The sequence below is a fragment of the Poromitra crassiceps genome (genome assembly GCF_964638095.1).
Source record: "Poromitra crassiceps genome assembly, chromosome: 8".
NCBI classification, from domain to species: domain Eukaryota; kingdom Metazoa; phylum Chordata; class Actinopteri; order Beryciformes; family Melamphaidae; genus Poromitra; species Poromitra crassiceps.
Genome location: NC_139629.1, coordinates 52,469,453 through 52,491,928, shown reverse-complemented (window position 1 = coordinate 52,491,928; position 22,476 = coordinate 52,469,453). Strand labels below are relative to the sequence as shown.

The 22,476-nt window shown below is 45.1% G+C and overlaps 2 protein-coding genes across 2 annotated transcripts in view; both read left to right on the top strand.

Moving 5' to 3' along the window:
* Positions 1 to 8,581, top strand: part of irak1 (interleukin-1 receptor-associated kinase 1) — a gene marked incomplete at its 3' end in the record, with an annotated part of 39,418 nt that extends 30,837 nt beyond the window's left edge. Inside the window, exons 12-15 of the mRNA XM_083641301.1 lie at positions 1,292 to 1,386; positions 4,256 to 4,387; positions 4,520 to 5,030; positions 8,499 to 8,581. Coding sequence (XP_083497427.1) covers positions 1,292 to 1,386; positions 4,256 to 4,387; positions 4,520 to 5,030; positions 8,499 to 8,581 — 821 coding nt within the window. The remainder of the gene's footprint in view (positions 1 to 1,291; positions 1,387 to 4,255; positions 4,388 to 4,519; positions 5,031 to 8,498) is intronic.
* A 7,778-nt stretch (positions 8,582 to 16,359) lies between these two features.
* The window catches only part of abcd1 (ATP-binding cassette, sub-family D (ALD), member 1), a gene marked incomplete at its 3' end in the record, with an annotated part of 42,165 nt that continues 36,048 nt past the window's right edge, over positions 16,360 to 22,476 (top strand). The window contains exons 1-2 of the mRNA XM_083641300.1: positions 16,360 to 16,737; positions 20,990 to 21,379. Coding sequence (XP_083497426.1) covers positions 21,251 to 21,379 — 129 coding nt within the window. The 5' untranslated portion in view covers positions 16,360 to 16,737; positions 20,990 to 21,250. The remainder of the gene's footprint in view (positions 16,738 to 20,989; positions 21,380 to 22,476) is intronic.

Here is a 22,476-nt window from a genome sequence, read left to right as displayed (position 1 = left end):
TTTATTTCTCTAAAAACGTCTTCTATAAAACCACCCACGCCACGTGAAGGCAGCATGGTATCACATGGGTATGATGCGGCCTCCCTCGTTCCACCCCCGTGACACGTCACGTCCGGATCATACCACATGGAATTCACTCTGTGAACATCCAGCGACCTGAGTTTCTCTGTGTGCTAGCATCAATTGGTTGCACTCGTAGCTGAAGCTGCTTCCGTCCGGCCGAGCCCCCTCCCCCCCAGTCTCAGTGCTTCAGGGACGCTACCTGAGACATCAGGCCCCCGCAGACCCCCAGCCACCGCGTCGTATGCAGCGACGTGCACAACACCGTGCGGGCGGTTTGGGCTAAGTCCCAGGAGGCTAGGGCCAACCTACGCCCAATGGTCTACACTGGAAGGTGAGCCCGAGTGGGGCTACACGGCTATTATTAAAGCTGCATTCAGCGATGTTTTTGTGTTCAAATAAGTGCTAAATGGCTCTATATTCTGACAACAATCACTGAAATAGAGTGTTTGGTCAGTGACTTGAAACCCCCCAACTGTCCTCTATCCCTCTCCTGTAGTCCTGCAGGCTGGGCGGACGTATCTCCGCAACCATAACTCGTAGAGACTCAGGGATATATAGTCATATAGTCCTTTATAGGGATCGCGATTGGACCTTCCGTTTCTTAGAAAATGTCAACTTTTCTCTGATTGGATAGTTTGAGGTCGGCGCCAATTTTGATCCAATCAGAGTAAAGTTGACATTTTCTAAGAAACAGAAGGTCCAATCGCGATCCTTATTAAGGACTATAGTATTTTTTCACCCCGAATCCAATGCCGCCATCCGCGAGTCTCTACGAGTTACGGTTGCGGAGATACGTCCGCCCAGCCTGCAGGACTACAGGAGAGAGATAGAGGACAGTGGGGGGTTGGGGGTTTCAAGTCACTGACTAAACACTCTATTTCAGTGGTTGTTGTCAGAATATAGAGCCATTTAACACTTATTTGAACACTAAAACATCACTGAATGCAGCTTTAACATTATGATACAGCGGGTGCTGGACAGGGTGAGGGAGCAGGACCAAATAGGGTGGTGTAGATTGCGAAGAGAAGGAGGCCGATTACTGACCCTTGAGGCACCCCTGTGGATAGGTCATGCAGTTTGGACACTTCCCCCCTCCAGGACACTCTGAAGGCTCTCCCGGAGAGGTAGGACCTAAACCAGCAGAGGGCAGATCCTGAGACACCAGATGGGGATTAGTGAGCGAGGGAATGTGTGAAGCGTTCTGAAGTGTGTGTCTGTGTGTCAGCAGGTGACGCTGTAGAGCCTCCTGGCTGGATGGACGTGGTCAAGCTCGCCTGTCGATGTCTGGATAAGAGGAGGAAGAAGAGACCTGCCATGACCGAGGTGTGTGTGTGTGTGTTAGGGCTGTCAATCTTCCTCTATAATCCAATTTGATTTTCGGTGTATTATTATTTTAACACGTTCACTGCCAATGACGTATTAATCCGTCAAAAAAAATCCAACGGTTGACTGCCAATGACGTATTAATACGTCAAAAAAATGATTTTTTTTTTTTGGACCGTGGGATGTGCATCTAACCCTTTTACATCTCTTATATCAATATTGGAGCCACCGAACATGTACAACCTATTCCACCGACCCACTAAGTGGCGACAGTGCTCTCCCAGACTAGAGGAAGGCAAGCAAAAAGCAGTGTGAGGAAGCCATTCTCGTGAAAATGGATTGGCGAAAACGCTTTCGTTTTCGCGCTGATTGCTGGCGGTGCGGGATTGCAAATTTGCATAATAGATTACGGGTGGAACACACTTTGAAACACGCAGCATAAATAAGACCAGAATCGCAAAAGCTTCATCAAAGCTCTCAACACAAACCACAAGAAACGAGCGAGCCGATCCAGACTTGCAAAGCGGCCGCCAGCAGACAGGCAGCAGCAGCAGAAGCAGTACGCGAGGTTACAGCAGCAGCAGCAACGAGCTTGTGACATGCCCGCTGCAGCCAAGAAGAACACACACGGAGGGAGGAGTTTGAAGTAGAGGGGTGTTTCCTGCTGTTATGGAGGAAATTACTGTTCAAAACTATTGTTTAGATGTCTGACGTCTTACTGATGCCAAAAATGAATGGTTAAAGTGACTGTTCTATCGAATTTCACAAAAAGCCGTTTATCTCAGAATAATTTTTCTGATGCTGAAACCATGCTGTATTCAACTGCTAATGCTTACATAACTACTAACTCTACAAACTAACTCTTTTAGACAGAGAAAGCACACATTCTATTAGTTCTTTTGAGATATTGTGTGTTCACAAAATCTTAGCAGAAAAGAATCCTCGGGTCTTGAAAGATGAGCCAGAATCCTCAAAAAAAACCTCTGGCAGAACCTACCTACAGTAAAAAAAAAAAACGGCTGGCAGTGAATGTGTTAATATTAGATTTTTATTAGATTTTTTTAATGAAATTTTAATTAATAAAAAAAAAAGTAAAGTAACTACGAGCAAGATTTTTGATTGTTATTAACTCATTGAGTGCCAATGACGTTGATCGACGTCAAAGTAAATAGTGACGTAGAGTGCCAATGACGTTGATCGACGTCAAATGCGTTTTTTGACGGTGGGACGTGGATCAAAGCCTCCTGCATCTCCTGTACAAATATTGTAGCTATTGAAGGTGTATAACCTATTTTACAGACCCATTAGGTGGCGACAGTGCTCTCCAGATTAGAGAAAGGTCAGGAAAACAGCAGGAAAAAGCCCCGTGATGAAAGAGAAACTGCTCATGCTGCAGCCAGAGCCATATAGATGGCTCTGGCTGGAGCTGACGTTGGCTGCGAACAGCAGTCAATCCGCGCCCACAACTGAGCCTCTCTGTCTCTGCTGTATAGTTTCTCCACACGATTAGCCGCCAGAAAAGCAGCACCCGACGCCGAAGGGCCAAACCATTCTCAGCAGTCCGGTTTGGCTTTTCCGTGTCGCGCTGGGAGCCGGCGCACAAAAACGGAGCACTCCGAAAATAGACGCTGGGTGCGTGAGGCTGTGTGTTAGTGTGGGGAGGAGTTTGCAGCTGAGGGGGGGAGAGGGGGGTTGGGCACGCACGCAGGGCACCACACAACTACACCACGTCACTACATCAGAAAATATTAGCTTCAGACTCAGTGAATGTGCTTGAAATGCTTCATTTCACAAAAGGCGGAATATCTCAGCTTCTAGGTGGAAACGCCTGTTTTTGCTGTTTTTGACCTATCTTCTCCGGCTGATAACTAAAGAACGGAAAATGATATCAATAAACTTTTTTTTGCTGCTGATACAATAGAGTCTCATCGTTCTTTGTGCGTGTTCGGTGTTTACATAGTAATATCACACAATATTCTGTGGGCCTAGAGAAATCACTGAAAACGCTCTGAAACTCTTGCACTGGGAGCGTCCGTTCTCCAAAAGTGGCTGGCACTCAATGAGTTAAACAGTCTAAATTTAATATTGATGCCTCACATCTTACCTCTAATAGTAGATGAGACCAGTGCTGTCTTGATGATTATAGTCTGTGTGCGGGCCGGGCAGATCAGGAAGTGAAACGAAAGGGTTTACGGCAGCCACTTCGGCCATAACCACAAAATTGCAAAATTACTTTCAAACAAACTGTTAGAATATAACGAGAGATGTTCACGAGAGTAGAAAGCCCCGTGAAGTAGCGTGGAAAGCCGTCCTTATTGTTTTGGGTCTGTTGCTATAGAGCGAACGGTTTTCGGCAGCTGTAAACCGTTGCTAGGCAGAGCGAAACGGTTTTCGGCCGTAGCAACAGACCCAAAACAGCTTTCCTCGCTACTTTCTGCTCTCGTGAACATCTCTTGTTATATTCTAACCGGGTTAGCGACCCACTGTACCTCCTGAGCTACAGCCGTCCCCTCAGAAAACTAAATCACATGTTCATCACATGTGACAAAATAATTTGTTTTCACATGCTGGTTGGCCAAGGCATGACGGACGTAAAAAAAGGGAAAAAAAAATCATAATCACGTTTTATTACAGTAATATTTATTGAAATCGAATAATATTCAAATAACGAAATTAGTTTCAACAGCCCTAGTGTGTGTGTGTGTGTGTGTGTGTGGGGGGGGGGGGGGTGAGCATTGTTTGTTCTACCATCTTGAAATTTAAGTTATTGTTGTGTTGTTTAGTAAAAATATGGCAGGAGGTCCTCAGGGATCCTGTCTGGGCCCGGGGAGTTTCCATCTGTTGTCATGGTGATGTTCTCTCCTTGCAGGTGTTTGAAAAAGTCCATGAGATCCACCTCAAGGTCTGCGGCACCTCCTCTCCTGGTCCTCCTCAACCCCCCCAGATGTTCCCCAGGCCCCCCCAGATGTTCCCCAGACCCCCTCAGGCCCTGGAGTCCAGTGTAGGATGTCTGTCCCAGCAGATCCAGTCCGGACTGCGGCTCCAGTCCGGACTGGGATCTCTGGAAGACACCTCCAAGCCCCTCTCCTCTCTCTCCTCCTCCCATCACTCTCTCTCTTCCTCCTCGCTCCGCTCTTCCTCATCCTCCTCTTTGTCATTGGCTGGTCCATGTGAGAGCGATGAGAGCCAGGGCTTCTCCCAGTACAACGCTCCCTCCCACTTCTCTGGACCTACTGGGAACCATTATAGACCTCCCAGTCAGCCTAATGGGACACATCATAGGTCTCTGTCTCCATCTAACAGACAGCACTGTTCCAGTCCCAGAGGGTCTACTGAAAACCAGCCCTCTGAGTCCCAGTACAGCAGTCAACAGCCTGGGGCCCAAATTGGGTCTGCTGCAGGGAACTACCAAGGGGCCTATGATACTCAAGGAATGAGCAAAGGTACCAACCAAGGGAACTACCAAGGGCACAACCCTAGGACCTACCAGGGGCCCTCTCCTGGACCCAGTGATGGTACCTGCCTGATCTCCCCCCTCACCTCCATCAGGGGGGCGTGCGGTACTCCAGGAGCCTTCCATGGGAACTGCCCAGAAGGTCCCTCTCCTGCAGAGTCACTACGGTCCTCCTCCCCAGGGCCTTCAGGTAGATACAGCAGACTAGGGCTGCACAATATGCAAAATAAATAATGATGATAGTGATTATACTTAAGCAATAGCTCACGACAGGCCGTGGTATATGGTCATGATACCACACCTAAGGGTCGTGCTTCACCCTTAAGGTGTGGTATAATGACCATATATCACGGCCTGAAGTGAGCTATTGCTTTTATAAAACGGTTACCAAGTATGGCAAGTAAACACCTCCAATAAATTAAATGGCTGTTATTCATAAATCAAGTCATAGACTGTGCTCCATAGTAGATTGCTCTATTGCTGACAAAAATGTGTTATTGTAAGTCGCTTTGGATAAAAGCGTCTGCCAAATGACGTAATGTAATGTAATGTAATTCATAAATCATAGTATTCCGCGTAATAAAATAGTTCCTCCTGGCTCCCTGCACAACCGACGCAGTTGCTGAATGTAACCGTCAGCTAGGCAGGCTTGGTGACAAACAGCTAACGTTGGCTATCTAACTTTAGCTAATGCTTGTGCTAACGTTAGGTTAACGTTAGGCCTGAGGCTAGGTGTCTCTTTTTTCTGGAGAGAACATGACTGGTAAGCACTGCTCAATCCACTCTTCCATAGTTACGCCACCCTGGAGGTCGAAGGTAGCTAGCGTACGTTGTTATTGCCGTTAGCGAGCTAGCGGTTAGCTAGCTCTCGTATACTGATGACGTCACTAGCAGGAGTCGACAGTAAACACTAGCTACTAGAGTCACTCTGTTTGCGAGGCTAGCATAGCTAGCTACCATTTGTTTTCTCAGAGCTTTTTATCTTTTAACACATTCACTGCCAGCCGTTTTTCAATACTGTAGTTAGCTTCTGCCAAGGTTTTTTTTTGAGGATTCTGGCTCATCTTTCAAGAGCCGAGGATTCGTTTCTGTTAGGATTTTGTGAACACACAATATCTCAAAAGAACTAATAGAATGTGTGCTTTCTCTGTCTAAAAGAGTTAGTTTGTAGAGTTAGTAGTTATGTAAGCATTAGCAGTTGAATACAGCATGGTTTCAGCGTCTGAAAATTTATTCTGAGATAAACGGCTTTTTGTGAAATTCGATAGAACAGTCACTTTAACCATTCATTTTTGGCATCAGTAAGACATCAGACATCTAAACAATAGTTTTGAACAGTAATTTCCTCCATAACAGCAGGAAACCCCCCTCTGCTTCAAACTCCTCCCTCCGTGGGCGTTCTCCTCCGCCCTCCTTGGCTCTGCAGCGGGTCTGTCACAAACGAGTTGCTGCTGCCTGGCTGCTGCCTGGCAGTCTGGATGGGGCTCGCTGGATGGGGCTCGCTCATTTCTTGGCGTTTCGGTTGAGAGCTCTGATGAAGCTCTTGCGATTCTGCGCTTATTTATGCTGCGTGTTTCAAAGTGTGCACCCAATCTATTCTTGGAACCCCCCACCGTTGCCACTGCTGTGCGTCAGTGTGAAAGCGAAAGCGTTTTCGCCATCCATTTTACAGTATGAGAACGGCTTCCTCGCGCTTTTCCCTGCAGTTTTGGCTCGCCTCTTTCTACTCTGGAGAGACATGTTGCCACTCAGTGGGTCGGTAAAATAGATTATACACATTCAATACCTCCAATATTTGTATAGGAGACGTAAAAGGGTTGGATCCACGTCCCACCGTCAAATTTTTTTTTTTTTTTTTAAAGCCGAGATATCTCGTCATTGGCAGTCAACCGTTGGATTTTGTAAGCCGAGATATCTCGTCAATGGCAGTGAACGTGTTAATACATCATGTCTCAGAGGCAGAGTGTTTTGGGGATGCGGCTCTAGCTGTGGTATACGCAAAATATACCCCGGCTGTGAAACAATCAGATTGCTTGATTTGAGAGAGCCGTTTTATAATGAAAGATATTGCGATTGTGAGATGCGATATGATTTTATTGGGAATGGCAATTTTTTGTATTTCATTTTCACTGAAAAAAATTAAATGAAATGTGATTTTTGCTGGGGTCTGTACAAACCAGCATGCTCCCTTATGTCTGGAGAATATGATTTGTAGGCCGGGGCGTCTCTGTAGCTCCACGATGCTTCATTGTGACCCGTTTTACTGCAGCTGCTGTGATTTGGATATTGCACTTGGCCATATAGAGCTCAACACAAGAACAAAAAATAACGCATTACGTCCGTCCGTCCGATGTTTAACGCAATATCTGAGGGATGCCTTGACAGAATTTAATCAAATTAGCCTCACACATCGACTTGGACTCAAGGATGAACTGATTTGATTTTGGTGGTCAAAGGACACTGACGCGCGCGCGCATGTTGTGGTAATCGTTATCCTGCACAGCCCGCTGCTCAGTGCTCGCACACTGTGCTTTTTGGAGGGGTTGAAATAAGTTCATTGCTGCTGTCTTTAGTAGCCAGCAGTAGTCACAGCCTCCAGAGAGACTTTACAGCGGGGAGAAAAGACGAGTAGTGTCATGTACGCGTGCTGCTACAGCACGCGTACGAGAGCCGCCCCGCCGTAACGTAATTACCCTAGTTAAAAAAATCGATTTTACGATTTTCATTTTTTTAACATCGTCCTAACTAATTAATTCGATTACGATTCAAAATCGATTTATCGAGCAGCCCTACTGTCTCTAGCTGGGTTTCCATCCAAATGTATCGCAACTTTTAATCGAATTTTCAGAAAGTCGGCAAAATAAAATGCGAAACAATGCGCGTTTCCATCCACTGCTATTTTGCGATTTATAGAGCTGTCAATCACCTCGTGTTTGAGGCTGTCTGAGCTGCTGATCAGCTGCTAGACCCGATATACAGCTCTGTTAAACACATCTAACGTTATTCATTTAAAGTTTCTTGATCTACAAGTAGACAAAGGTACCATAACGCCATTTCTGGAATTACCAGGTGCGACTCTGCAAGCATAACGTTATAATCCACGGAGCAGATAGTAAGTGAATACAATTTCATTCAAGTCTAGAAGTGAGTCGCCTTAAAGTTAATATCCCAGTCTTCTTCTGTTTACCACGGCGGGTATTGTGCTGCGCGTACCATTATTTACCATGTGTAGCCCTATTGTGTGGAGGCTACACACGGCATGTCATGTTTTGCAGTGATCAAGGCAAACTGTGTTGTTTTTGAATGCTGAGACAATGGAATATCGCTTAAACTGTTTCCACCGCACGTTTCGCATTTTCCTTTTATCGATACACCCGACTTTTCCGCCTCCCTCAAGCGTGAAAACTTTTTTGCGATATTTGGAGGTTTTTGTGAATTAGGCAGCGTTTCCACTCAGTTTTTTTATGCGCAAATTGAAATTTCGCATCAAAACAGGTGGATGGAAACCCGACTTCTCTCTGTCTGTCTCTTTCTGTCTGCTTCTCCTGCAGTGAAGTTAAACACTGATCTTCTCATTAGAGATGATGCACCACATCCTCCCATGGCTGATACCCATAATGTCTCCTCTGTGTGTGTGTGTGTGTGTGTGTGTGGTCAGATGCAGCCAGGAGCTGTGAGGAGATCACAGGACCAGAGGAGAGCGACGAGCTGGACTACCTGCCTGCTCGACCCAACACCTGACTGACTGCTTACCGACTCGTTGGACCTGACTGACTGCTTACCGACTCGTTACACCTGACTGACTGCTTGCCGACTCGTTACACCTGACTGACTGCTTACCGACTCGTTACACCTGACTGACTGCTTACCGACTCGTTACACCTGACTGACTGCTTATCGACTCGTTACACCTGACTGACTGCTTACTGACTCGTTACACCTGACTGACTGCTTACTGACTCAGAATCAGAATCACTTTTATTGCCACAGTATGCAAGTTACATACGATAAATTTGTCTTAGTGTCTGTATGCAGTGTAGCGGTCATAAGAAGTAGGAAGATAACTAACGGCAATCGCAACTAAGTCCTCAGGAGTTGTTTCCCTGATGTTCATGAGCTCTTCTCTGGTGAAAGAGCCCCGGGTGTTACAACAAAACACCATATTTACAAACAAAATAAGAAAAACCGTTACGGAGCAAAACACCAAGGCACACGTACAGTAGGGAGCGCCATCTTGGATCTTTACACCTGACTGACTGCTGACTCTTTACACCTGACTGACTGCTTACTGACTCGTTACACCTGACTGACTGCTTACTGACTCGTTACAGCTGACTGGGCTGACGGGGCGGCTGTGGCTCAGGGGGTAGAGCAGGTCGTCCACTAATAGGAAGGTTGGTGGTTCGATCCCCGGCTCCTCCAGTCTGCATGTCGAAGTGTCCTTGGGCAAGACACTGAACCCCGAATTGCTCCCGATGGCTGTGCCAGCACCCTGTGTGGCAGCTGGCTGCCCTCGGTGTGTGAATGGGTGAATGTAGGCACATTGTAAAGCGCTTTGGATAAAAGCGCTATATAAATGCAGTCCATTTACCATTCCATCTGACTGACTGCTTACTGACTCGTTACACCTGACTGACTGCTTACTGACTCGTTACACCTGACTGACTGCTTACTGACTCGTTACACCTGACTGACTGCTTACTGACTCGTTACAGCTGACTGACTCGTTACACCTGACTGCTTACTGACTCGTTACACCTGACTGACTGCTTACTGACTCGTTACACCTGACTGACTGCTTACTGACTCCTTATACCTGACTGACTGCTTACTGACTCGTTACACCTGACTGACTGCTTACTGACTCGTTACACCTGACTGACTGCTTACTGACTCCTTATACCTGACTGACTGCTTACTGACTCGTTACACCTGACTGACTGCTTACTGACTCGTTACACCTGACTGACTGCTTACTGACTCGTTACAGCTGACTGACTCGTTACACCTGACTGACTGCTTACTGACTCATTACACCTGACTGACTGCTTAACTCATTCACCGCCAATGACGTCTTTGACGTGTTATCAGAAATAGCCCTCCCCGCCAATGACGTGTTTGACGTGTTTTTGTTTTTATTGGTGCAGCGCCTGCAGCAAACACTTGCCCAGCCTGTGACACAGACACAGGTCCCTGCCTTCAAAGGGTAGCCGACAGCACGCGATCAAACACATACCGCAGCTGTTGTTTTGAAATTGAGCAAGAGGAAAAGCAGCAAAACGGGTAACGCTTCCTTGTGCAGACAGGAGAAACGCCATTGAAACGCCCTTGGCGCGCTGCACGAGCTGGAGTCGCCTTCCTCTGTGCCAGCCAGGAGAAAACGGGAGAAAGTAATCAAGAGATGTGTTTGATCATCGGAGGAATGAGGAAATGATCGATCAGTTTGCGAGGGCGGTGAGGACGTGTTGAATAGCCGAGGGGAAAACGGGAACGATCAAATAGAGAGGATATGACAGGGAGACATGGACGAGGACGGGTGTACCAGAACAAATCAAAATAAACACAGGAACAGCTAGGCAGCAGCGGGCAGAAGGCAGACACAGCAGCCCGCTGTCCTTCTCAAGAGCTCTTCAGTTGGTTCATGAAATCGCTGGGCTGCGTGCCCTCCAGTGTTGCTCCTGGCCAATCCCAGCGCCACAGGGCGTGGTTATTGCTTATCCTATGTGGGGTTAGAAATCTAAAAGGGGGATCGTGTGTGTGTGTGTGTGTGTGTGTGTGTGTCTGTCTGTCTGTCTGTCTGTCTGTCGGTGTGTCTGTCTGTCTGTCTGTCTGTCTGCACACTCACTCACACCGAGTAAACTGTATTGTTGAATGTAAAAAAAAAGCACTTCATGTGTATATATATATATATATATATTTTTTTTTTGTCATTTGTGTCCTAACGAATAATATTTACATGTCTGATGTCAATACAGTTCAAAATAAAAGAATTGAGAGTGAGTTATGCCTGAGATTGTGCCCTTTTACAAAAATTGCCTTTTCTCCTGTTTATTTTCTCTGGGAGACCTTCTGGGGGAAAACAGGGTGTATATAAATGGCTATAAGTAGAGTACAGAACATGCTAAAAGCTCACTTTTTTTTTCCTGGTGAACCCAGAGACGTACATCTTCATTTTGAGGTATTGCAAATCACTCTGGTGCTAATAGATAATTTACTGTGGGTCTTGAAAGATGACCAACAATTATGAAAATCTTTGGCCTGTGCTAAATATTGGCAGTCCTAAACTGGCGGTGAATGAGTTAAGGGGCGTTCACACCGACCTATTAAAGTTTGTCGCTGGCGTCGAGTTTACATACAAAGTCAATGCAAACGAGCGATTGAGCGTATATTCGCCTGGGAGAATAATCGCTGGGCGTCCGAGCGGCAGAGACAGAGCGACAGGGAGAAGATACGCTCGTCGCCCGAGATGAAATATCCCAACTCGAGCGAAAATACGCTGGCATCAGTCGCTCGCTGTTCAATGCTGATTGGCTGCCGTGTGAGAGCGAGTCAAGGATCACTCTGGCTTGGAACAAACCGCTGGTTTATTGTGTGGCAACAAACCGCATTGACAGGCTGACAGCTGACATGAAGTGAAGTCTGTACTACCGGTATGCAGCTCGCATTAGGAGCACGCTGATAGGCTTAGCTTGTAAACAATGACGGTGGCTCATAGTGGACAAACAGCATGACATTGCATAACGTTATATCCCCCACATGTCCGTCATTTCGTGTGCCTGTTGATGAGCGATTTAAACAGAGCGACAGAGCGATTCCAAAGGGTTGACTTGAGCGACAGAGCGAAAAATAAATATCTCGGTGTGAACGCCCCTTTACTGACTCGTTACACCTGACTGACTGCTTACTGACTCGTTACAGCTGACTGACTCGTTACACCTGACTGACTGCTTACTGACTCGTTACACCTGACTGCTTACTGACTCGTTACACCTGACTGACTGCTTACTGACTCGTTACAGCTGACTGACTCGTTACAGCTGACTGACTGCTTACTGACCGGTTCACTGACTTGTTACACCTGACTGACTGGTTCACTGAATCGTTTGTGGGGACATTTCAGAATGATGATATTTGACATGGAGCTTCACCTCAATCACCTTCAGAACTTCAGGACAGGGGAGGAAATTAACTTCACAATTAATTGATTGACCAGTTTCGGTCAAATGATTAATGACGCGTATCACAGAGATGAAAAATTATTTTTCCATTTTTCGGGGGGCTAAATCTTTTAAGTACCTTCACATCTCATCATACATACCCAATGTTTATTCATTTTCAGAATTTTAACCTGTTAAATGCCAGTTTGTTTTAATGTAAACTGTTTTTCACAGTTTCAGTTTAAATTTTCCACAAGCTAAAATGCAAAGTGAGTTTTTGGGGTGGGATTCTCACAGTGCGTGGTATGTGTCACAGTGTGTGGTTCTCACAGTGTGTGGTATGTGTACAATATTAGCACCAACATTGAGTTTGATCCATTTTGATTTTTTCCTGCACTGTCAAATTTAAAGAAAAATCTGAATTATAAAGCCCATCAAAACTGCAGAAAGTGCTATTTTTGGGCCTCCAGCTCCCCCCCCCCCTTCCTTTTTATTTGTGTATGTTTATGGTTCTGCCTGTTACATGTGGAACAGAAGGACAAAGACACAGGACCTATGCATTTATCCTAATGGCTGAATAAAACTGCAGGTCAGGTTGGCCAGCTTCACTTGCAGCGTTTTATGTTATTAGGGGTGCGTTCGGAAATAGCACTCAGAACGCCCTCTGGCTCAAACTGGACCGGTGGACGTACGTACATAAATTGGGAGCACTGTTGGAATACAGAGTCAGTTATTCAGAGTGCTACACTCTCATAGTGGCAGAACGCACTCTCGGCACTTCGTCTGAGGAGATGGAGCGTCAGAGCGCCAAGAGATGATGAACCGCTAAAATGGTTAAAAAAACACGGGAAGAGAACGGAGGAGTAGTAGTGGAGCTGAGAGCAGATAAGAGTGCTGATGTAGCAGTTAGCTAACTGCTAGCCAGTAGCATGTTTCTAAAACGAATGACCCGTTCGTTAATTCATACAGAAAGGGCACGCTCTGCCTGAACAGCCGCACTCATTTTCGTGTAGAGCGATCAGATTGGATTTCCGAACGCACCCCATAGTCCTTCCTCTAATCCAGTGGTCCTCAACCTTCCCTACTCAAGAGCCACATTGACCCAAAAAAGATCTTTGCAAGAGACACAATCCAAAAAATTCCCTTTCCTCCCATTATTTATTCTTAGGTGTTTGTTTATTTATTTAAAGTAGGACTTAAAAGAGCCACAACTACCCATAAAGGAGCTGCATGTGGCTCTAGAGCCTAGGGTTGAGTATCACTTGCTCTAATCTTGATTGATTGAATAGTTAGTTCCGGTTTGTATGTATTTCTACGTCATTTCCACCTTGTAGCCTGGTAAACCAGCCGGTCACATGGACCCACATTTCTGGCTGGTAGGCTTTTAGCTGAAACTAGTGTGGCTGAAACACGTTCGTTGTTTCTGCTGTCTGTAGCCTAACCTGGTAAACCAGCCGGTCACGTGACCATTAAACTCTAGAAGGACATTCTAGAGTGCGGCCTTGAATGTTTTCAGTTCAGTTGTTTTTTTCCGGTGACGACATGTAACAAGCAGAACAATCAAGGAGAATATACAATCACTTTGGTCGGTAAAGGGCAAGTTTGTAAGACACCAAGTCCTTTAAAACAATTCAGATCTGTTACTGCAGACCATTGAGTTATATTAAATATGGAGAGATGATGGCTATCTCCGCCCAGCAGGGTCGAGTGAAGCTGAAATCCTGCCAGATCAGTGAACCAGATTCTGCGCAGTAGCTCCGTTGAGTTAGAACCTCTGTGAGGTCCCCGCCCCTCTGAACTTTCTTATGTAGAGCTGCTGTTTCTAGATTTGTGCACAGTGCGTTGTGTATTTATATACAGTCTAGCTCTGTAAATATGGCACTTTAAAGTTGTAATATTTTTTGTCTCGGCAAAAGTAACCAGGAAGATTCCCACTATGAGATCAGTGTTCGTTGTCGGAGATTGAGCCAGACAAGTCAGACCTCCGGGCCGCTGTCACTGCTATAAGGGGGAAATTATCCGATGAACTGATGTTTGCAGCTGTGTTGATTAGCCTAATGTTTCCGTGGCATTTTGACTTGATTTAATTCCTTTTGGAGCAAATGTTGGTTTAACAAATCTAACCTTGACGCTTTACGCTACGTTGTTTACTGGTATAGTGTGAGTAGGGCAGCCAAGTAATGTTCTATTTAATATAGCTCAGTGGTAACGTGAGCCCAATGCGTTAGGCAGGCTGCCTGGTCTCTTCTCTGTATATCCTTACAACAGCTAATATAAGAGAGGAGCTTGTGAAGAACGAACATCCCCACAGTCAAAGCACTTCCCTGAGATATCTATATAAAAACGTTTATTGCTTTACTACCAAAAATAAAACCTCCAGTGTCTGTATAAGTTAACGCTAACCTGTTAGCGATTAGCTAATGGCTGGTGGTTGTGTACACTTGTGTAGGCCCCATGTTATACCAGGAGTTAACATTATAAAACACATTTCCTGGCATATGCAGGCAGTTGGAAAACCTGGTAAGTTCTGAAAATGTGTCTATTCCAGCTATCGTTATCGGTTGTTAGGTTATAGTAATATTAAGCCGACAAATAATGCAAAACAGCCGGTTAACACAAGCGGCTAATGCTAGCCTGCGTCCATTAAAACCATTGTGTATTAAAATGACCGATAACGTAGCTGGAGTAACTAATAAAACACATATTTTCTGAACTTACTACTTCAGTCCCCAACCAACGTTACTTCCTCGCGCACCTTTCTCAAAACAATGTCCTTTTTATTGCGGTCCATCGATATGTCTGGTAGATAACAGATCAAGCAGTACTGTGTCTTGTCTATGTAAAACTAATGCCAGATCTATAATATGAAGAGTCTGTCCAGCCAATGATGGCTTGAGACTGGCTGCCACAGCTGTCAATCATCCCTTTTTATATGTCAAATACCTACTTAAAAACAAACTGATCAGAAAAATGACCACTTGCACAGGCATTAGCATGATAATAACTATCTAAAATGATACAAACCACCTTTGGAAAAAAATGATCTGACTGTGTACTGTGATTCGGTTGTGATTTCCCCATCCACTAACATGGGGAGGCGGGCCTTGTGACCTATACTGGCACCTGCCGCCACGGCGGCGATCTAACATGCAGCGGCTTCACTGAATGGGACCAGAGCTCAGTCCATCTATTAGGCTATGTCGATGCTGCAGACTATGTCCAAGTGCCCGAAAAGGGGATAGGGGGAAGCAAGGAGCTTGTCTACCACTGGGGCCCTACCCCGTCTTTTGCCTTGGCCCTGCATCTAAGTTGAACATTATTCTTGATTGTGCTGCTCGCTATTGTGGATTTTGGTCATCACAAAAGCTCCCATCTTCGTTGTCAGATGGGGGTCTGTGGTCTAATTGAAAAAGTTTGAGAGCCACAGGAGTAGCTACCCAAACTTGCTTGTTTACTTTGATAGCCTGGCTTTTACGTAGCCTACCTAAGCCTACCTAGCCTAAGTAGCTAGATTCTGAATGGAGGACTTTTACTTGTATAGTGTGTAGTGTGTGTAGTCATGTTTCTTATATAGTCTATTATGCAAACCCAATGAGTCCTCTACAAGTTTTTAGCTCTTTTTGCAACTGCTGCGCCTGTTGCTTAATGCACTTTTTATACCCTTTTTTAAAGTTTTGTTGTGATGCTTTTAAATGTCCATTTTATTCTATAGATAAATTGATGTATTCTATTATGCAGGGATGGAGTGTGTGCAGGGATGCAGTGTAAGTGTGCAACCCAATGAGTCCTCTATACGTTTTTAGCTCTTTTTGCAACTGCTGCGCCTGTTGCTTAATGCACTTTTTATAAAGTTTTGTTGTGATGCTTTTAAATGTCCATTTTATTCTCTTCTTTTATTCTTTTATTTTCCTGTCAACCATTTTATGTGAAGCACTTTGAATTGCCTCTGTGTATGAAATGTGCTATACAAATACACTTGACTTGACTTGTAATATACACCTAATTATTTCAGAATCTGTATATATATATATATATATATATATATATTTTACTTTCTTAAACAAGTTGAACAGGTAGTCTACTTACATACTTATTTTACACAAGTAACTGTACATTAGGCTACTTGCACAGATCAGGCACACCTGGCATTAATCAGTTCATCCAATAGTGTAGGACAGGAAACCAGATGCTCTACTCATTTCAGGAAGTAGTGGAGTTGTGCAAGTAGTCTTGTGAGGATAGAAGTGTTTAGGGGAAGGAAAGGTGTCTGAGGGGAAAGTAGGCGGGTTAGTATTGGGACCGGACCGTCCTGCAGGTTAAACTACTTTCTCCTGCCTGTGGGGCTGCAGCCTGGGACATGAAAACTTCAGAGAGGAGTTAACATGGCATGGGGAGGAGACACTTTACACACAGACACCGTGACGTCACCGGGACAGCATCAAAGAGTTTAAAAGTCTGTGAAGCTCGTGTGATAAGATGAGACAACAACAAAGTTCCTGTTAGCAGTTAGCTTTAGCATAGCTCAGCTAGCTACGCGTCACTGTTTACTACTGTGATAATCTGGACTGACGTCATCAGCTGACAGGAGATTCTGAAGTTTTCTCGGCGACGCGTTTGATCTTCAACTCAAAAGAGTTACAATGTGTTGAGCTGCGAACGGACACGTGGCTACTGTACACAGCTAACGGACACACCGACTACTACTGTACACAGGCTAACCGTGAGTAACAAGTGGGTCAGGTGAGTTTCTGTTTTTAATACTCTGGTTTATTCCGCTTATTGAATTATGTCATTCAGCTAAACAATCAAACGGTTTACAGATCAATACTTGGAACAGTTGAGGGGTTGTTAGGGAAACAGATTGCATAAGATCAGGGGTCAGTTGCATAAAGCTGGACCAGTCTACTGGGGCCACTGAGGCGTTCATTTGGTACTGGGAGCTCTCGCGTCACACAAGCCAAAGAGGGAAGAGAGCCTTGTATGCAATGCATTACTGAGGCAGGAAGACAGAAGAAGACCCGCCCCCGTCTTCCGGTGGCCTGTGCTGCAGTGTTTTCGTTCCCCCACAGAAATGCAACAGTAGGGCAGTCGCGTCCGCGTGATTTCTAACCCCACATAGGATAAGCAATAACCACGCCCTGTGGCGCCGGGATTGGCCAGGAGCATTGAAGCTTGGGACTAAAGCACCTGGGGTTTTTCATCTTTTAAAATAAAGATGTTTAAAAACCTATTGCTTGTTACATTTTCAGTGCTGTAGCCTACGTTCTCTCTGGGTAAGAATTAAGCTTGAAATTAACGATATGATACATTATATTATATGAGCTATGAAGTGAACACAACACTGTTTATATTATTGCATGTTTTTGTAGATTGTGTACATTGTGTAGATTACAATTATTATGCTTATTATTATTACTATGCTAAGGAAGGTAGGTGACCATAATTCATTTCAATGTCCGCTCTCGAAATCGCTGGGCTGCATGCCCTCCAGTGTTGCTCCTGGCCAATCCCGGCGCCACAGGGCGTGGTTATTGCTTATCCTATGTGGGGTTAGAAATCACGCGTCGCGTCGCCCATGTTTTCTAAACGGAACGCAAGAATTGAGCGGAATATTTTCCCTGGAGCACAGCACGGTCTTCCGCCCATAGCCGGAAACTCAGCGAGGCTTTTCCATCCAGGCTACTGGGACCTTAGCCTGACTCCGCCAGATGGGGGCAGCATTGTTCCACAAATTCATTCATCTGGCAGCGTCAGGTTATAGTCCAGTAAAAATGTCACTTGACCTCACACTAATTGCAACAAAACCAAACTCAACTGATTTTGTATCCTCAATATGTCCTCAATGAAGGAAAAAAAGTGTTAAGGAAATGTATGAAGGGAAATTTTTGAAAATTACCTATATGATGCTACCAAAAACGTCTTTTTATTTATTTTTTAACATAAAAAAAAAAATATATATATATATATATTTTCTCCTTGAAGCAAAAAACACATACAGGATATAAGTGATGAGATTTATGGCACATAAAAAAAAAAAAAAAAAAGGCTTCCATAGGCTACCATAGGCTACCATCATATTTAGGTCATTTTCAAAACTTTCCCTTCATACATTTCCTTAACACTTTTTTTCCTTCATTGAGGACATATTGAGGATACAAAATCAGTTGAATTTGGTTTTGTTGCAATTAGTGTGAGGTTGACCCACATATTTGCATAAAATGCCTGGACTATTACTGGGACCTGGGGATTTCACGGTAAAGTCAGGAACGCCCTGTGACGTCACCAGCCCTCGGATTTCCTCCGCTCGTCTGGGGCTAGTCAACGCTGTTAAAGCAACTACTTCAACTGCAACTACTTTACAAGATATTAATTTAACTTGTTCATTATCTTTTTTGTGTCACCCTTAGTAACCCTACCTGGCGTGTTTTTGTCTGAAATTGTTTTGAAGTCATGTGTTGTGTATACTGTCTGTATGTACAGTACTTGCCACAATAGGACGAATCAGCATGACGTCACTGCCACCCAAAAATGTGTAATCCTGCGGTATGAGTATGAGCTGTGCCAAAAAACATTCTCATCTCAAAAAGTACATCACATCGCTTGTATTTGACATTCTGAGTGAGCAGAATTAGTTAAAGAGTTTGATGTATAATATATGCATGTCATGTTGAAGTTGTGTGAACAGTCAATGGAACTGTTGCAGTTTTTAACTTGTAAACACGGTCAGCCGGGTAGCTAGAGTCAGACGCTCAAACTCACGCTCCATAGGGTTCCATTGCCGTTGCCACCCAGTGATGCGGTTTGTTTACCAAAATGCTGCTCGGCTGATCAGAGTCTGGGGCTAGTCTCGCAGTGCCGTAGTGGCGTGCACAGACATTTTGGGGGGCAGGTACTCAAGTGAAAAAAGGGCACCCCTCTCATAATTATTTATAAGAAGTGAACTGCGCTGCGTCAAGCGTCCAGCGCCAAGGCCGCGCCCCTTTTTAAGGGAAATCCACCATAGTAAAAGACTACAAGAAGCCAAAACCACTAGGGATGCACCGATCGATCGGCACGTGACCGGAAATGGCCGATTTTCACGTGATCGGCCTCGATCGGTGATCTGTTCCGGTCACTCTAAATAGCCGATTCTGTGAGCCGATTTTCACATGACGTGCGCGCACCCCAAAGCACCGAGACAGGCACCCAGCCACCACACCACATACGCCAGCATACCTTCCTCGTTGTGGATTTTTTTCACCGTCAGTGAAGTAGACAAAGCTCGCAGTTTGTCACACATGCAAGTCGAAAATAAGCCGTGGAGACAGAGATGCGGCCGAGTCCCGCTCGGCTGGAGTCCAGTCAGAGCGGCTCGCTTCACCTCACTGGCCCCTCTCTCTCTGCTCTCTCTCCCCGGGAAGCGGTGCTCCAGCAACCCGCCACCGCGCACAGCCGGCTTGGCGAGGTGAACGCGAGCATTGTGTCCACCATTCCCCGACCTGCTTTTCCATTCCACATCAGCGCTGCTGCCTCAGCCTGTCAGTCATGATGTAACGTGACGTGGATACAGGAGAGACTATTTGTTTCGTATTGCAAATAGAACGACATGAGAACGACGGACATAATAATAAAAATGCATCGGACTCACAAGTGTGCAACGTTTTCTGTGCGTGACGATATTTTTTCGGATGGCAGATAAAAATACGCATACCAAACTTCGGACTGCGTGTAAACTCCGCCTGATATTCAGACTGAAGATCGTTACTGTAACTCATAAACTCATTTCCCCTCTACTCAAGAGGACTGGTCTGGAGCCAGTCTATAAACTCCTTGTCCATGGATCATTTTGATGTTCTGTTGCACCTGTTTTCTTTTGGAAAAGTAAATGCATGATAGTTGTGGGATATAGGCTATTGGATTTAATTTAATTTTTGTATTCATTGTATTTGCACAAAAAAGCTCTGTCCAGTAGCCTAACCTGGAACACTTTTATTTTGAGATGTGAGTGAGAAGGTCCTACTTCATGCAAATGATAAGAATTGTTTATTTGTTTATTTGGATCCCCATTAGATGTAAGAATTGTTCTATGAATCTTAATTTTTAAACAAAGTTACAAAAACGTTTGTGTAAGCTGTCAATTGTTGTTTTTAGGAAAAAAAATCGGAATCGGCAAAAATCGGTATCGGCAAGTCAGACTATTCAAAAATCGGAAATCGGAATCGGCCAAGAAAATGGCAATCGGTGCATCCCTAAAAACCACTTCAAACAAACTATTTAAAACTTTAATTTGATAGAGATATGCAGAGGAGTTGCTGTGTTGTTAGTTTCACTAACAATAGCCTAAATACATAAAAAAAATATGTTTTTAATAGAGTAGGGGTGACACCGTCAATGTGGACGATGCATGTAACCTGGTGGAAACTGGATACAGCGTTTATATAAGGCAAGTACCTCCTGTCGTATCTTGCGCATTCTATGGCCGGCCGAGTTGAAATATATTGTCATGTCATGGTGTCTTTGGATCATTTATAAACAAAATTAATTGTTATTTTTCTATTGTTTTTTTGTGCTGCTATTTTACATTGAAGTCAACGCGAGTGGCTTGTGTTGTCCCCTAAAAAGGGGCACGGCCTTCATGTTTTGCAAATTACCCGGATGTGCTGGTCTGGTCTATACAGTCAATATACAGTGTGGTGCCCCTGGGTGACCACACTTGAAGTGCCCGCCTCCTTCCAATTTACATGTAAAAAATATTACTATATACTATATTACATCTGGTAAGATTGAGCTTTCAGATGTTTTATTACAGAAAGTGTATGAGACCCATGATCTGTCATTGTTACTTATGGATGGAATCATAGTGGAAATAAATGATTGCCCTTGTTGCTGGAGACCCCCTGGAACCCCTCAAAGACCCCTCGTGTGTGTGTGTGTGTGTGTGTGTGTGTGTGTGTGTGTGTGTGTGTGTGTGTGTGTGACGTCTAAAGCTTTTCTCCCTCTTGACTTCTGACAGATCTGACCTGAAGGCTCGCTGCTGCTGCTCTGGCCGGGGGGGGGGGGGCGTGGCCAGCACTCCGGTTGGCTGAGGCAGCTGCCTGTCAGGAGGGGGCGTGGCCAGCACTCTGGTTGGCTGAGGCAGCTGCCTGTCAGGAGGGGGCGTGGCCAGCGCGCTGGTTGGCTGAGGCAGCTGCCCGTCAGGAGCGGGCGTGGCCAGCACTCTGGTTGGCTGAGGCAGCTGTCTGTCAGGAGGGGGCGTGGTCAGCTGTCTGTCAGGATGCAGCTGGCCTTTGAGAAGCTGCCCGGCGCTCTGAGGCGGAGCTCCAGGTTGCGGCGGCTGGCGGCAGCCCTGCTGACGGCGTACGCCATCAAGAGACTCTCTCCTCATGTGTGGAGGAGGATACAGGTACACACACACACACACACGCATGTACTCAAACACACTGGCTCTGATCGGTCAGCCAGCGGTCGGAATCGGCTGATTTTTGGCCTAAATATGAGATCAGAGAATTTTGATAATTTGTGCCGATTGCGAAACCGATTTGACACAAAACACATGAGCCATTTCTAGGAGGAGTTGTGGTTGATGGTCGAATGCAAACACAGCTAAAACATCTGGGCAGTGTCATTACAAAGTGTGTGAGACCGCTAAAACATCTGGGCGGTGTCATTACAAAGTGTGTGAGACCGCTAAAACATCTGGGCGGTGTCATTACCAAGTGTGTGAGACAGACACACCACATGCTCTCTGTAATGTATGCCAGGATAAATACCTTGTGGGAGAAGCAGTGGCGTAGTGCAGGGTAGACGGCGTATACCCACCAACTCAGAGGACTCTGTCTTCCTTCAAGTTCTTTAGGAAACCTGCTCAGTTTATACAAAATGATAAAACAAGAGACAAAGAGAAAAATTAATTATTAATATTGGCAGCATCCATATTACAATAAAAAAAATGTCAGAACATGTAGCATTCTGACATTAAAGGGATAGTTCGGTTTGTTTGAAGTTGGGTCCTATCAGCTAGTCAGATACACTAACGTAATTCGGTACAGTGGTCTGGAAGCGAGGCGCAGTGTCTAACGAGATCCGGCACCCAGAGCAGCAGCCAAACCAGCCTTTTCTCTCTCAGTACTGGGGGTCAACAACTAAAACTATAACTGTAATTTAGCCACCTAAAACAACGCCCACCTAAACAAATCGATATCCGTGTACATGCACGCTCTATTTTGACAATTTTCAGCGCTTTACTTTTCCGCAAAACAGCAGTTTCATTCGGCACTGCTTTTTCTCCCAACCGTACAACCACCGTATTCCTCCGCTAAAAGCCAGCTCCGAGCCGCAGCACTGGATTACTCCGCAGTTATTTGGGGGTAGGCTATTTTATTTCTCCCGGTTTGAAGACACAACAAATAGAATACACGAACAAAATTATGAGTGATTTTGATAGCGAGGATGATATGCCATTCACCTTGGTGACAAGAGGATACAATTATGAACCAGAGA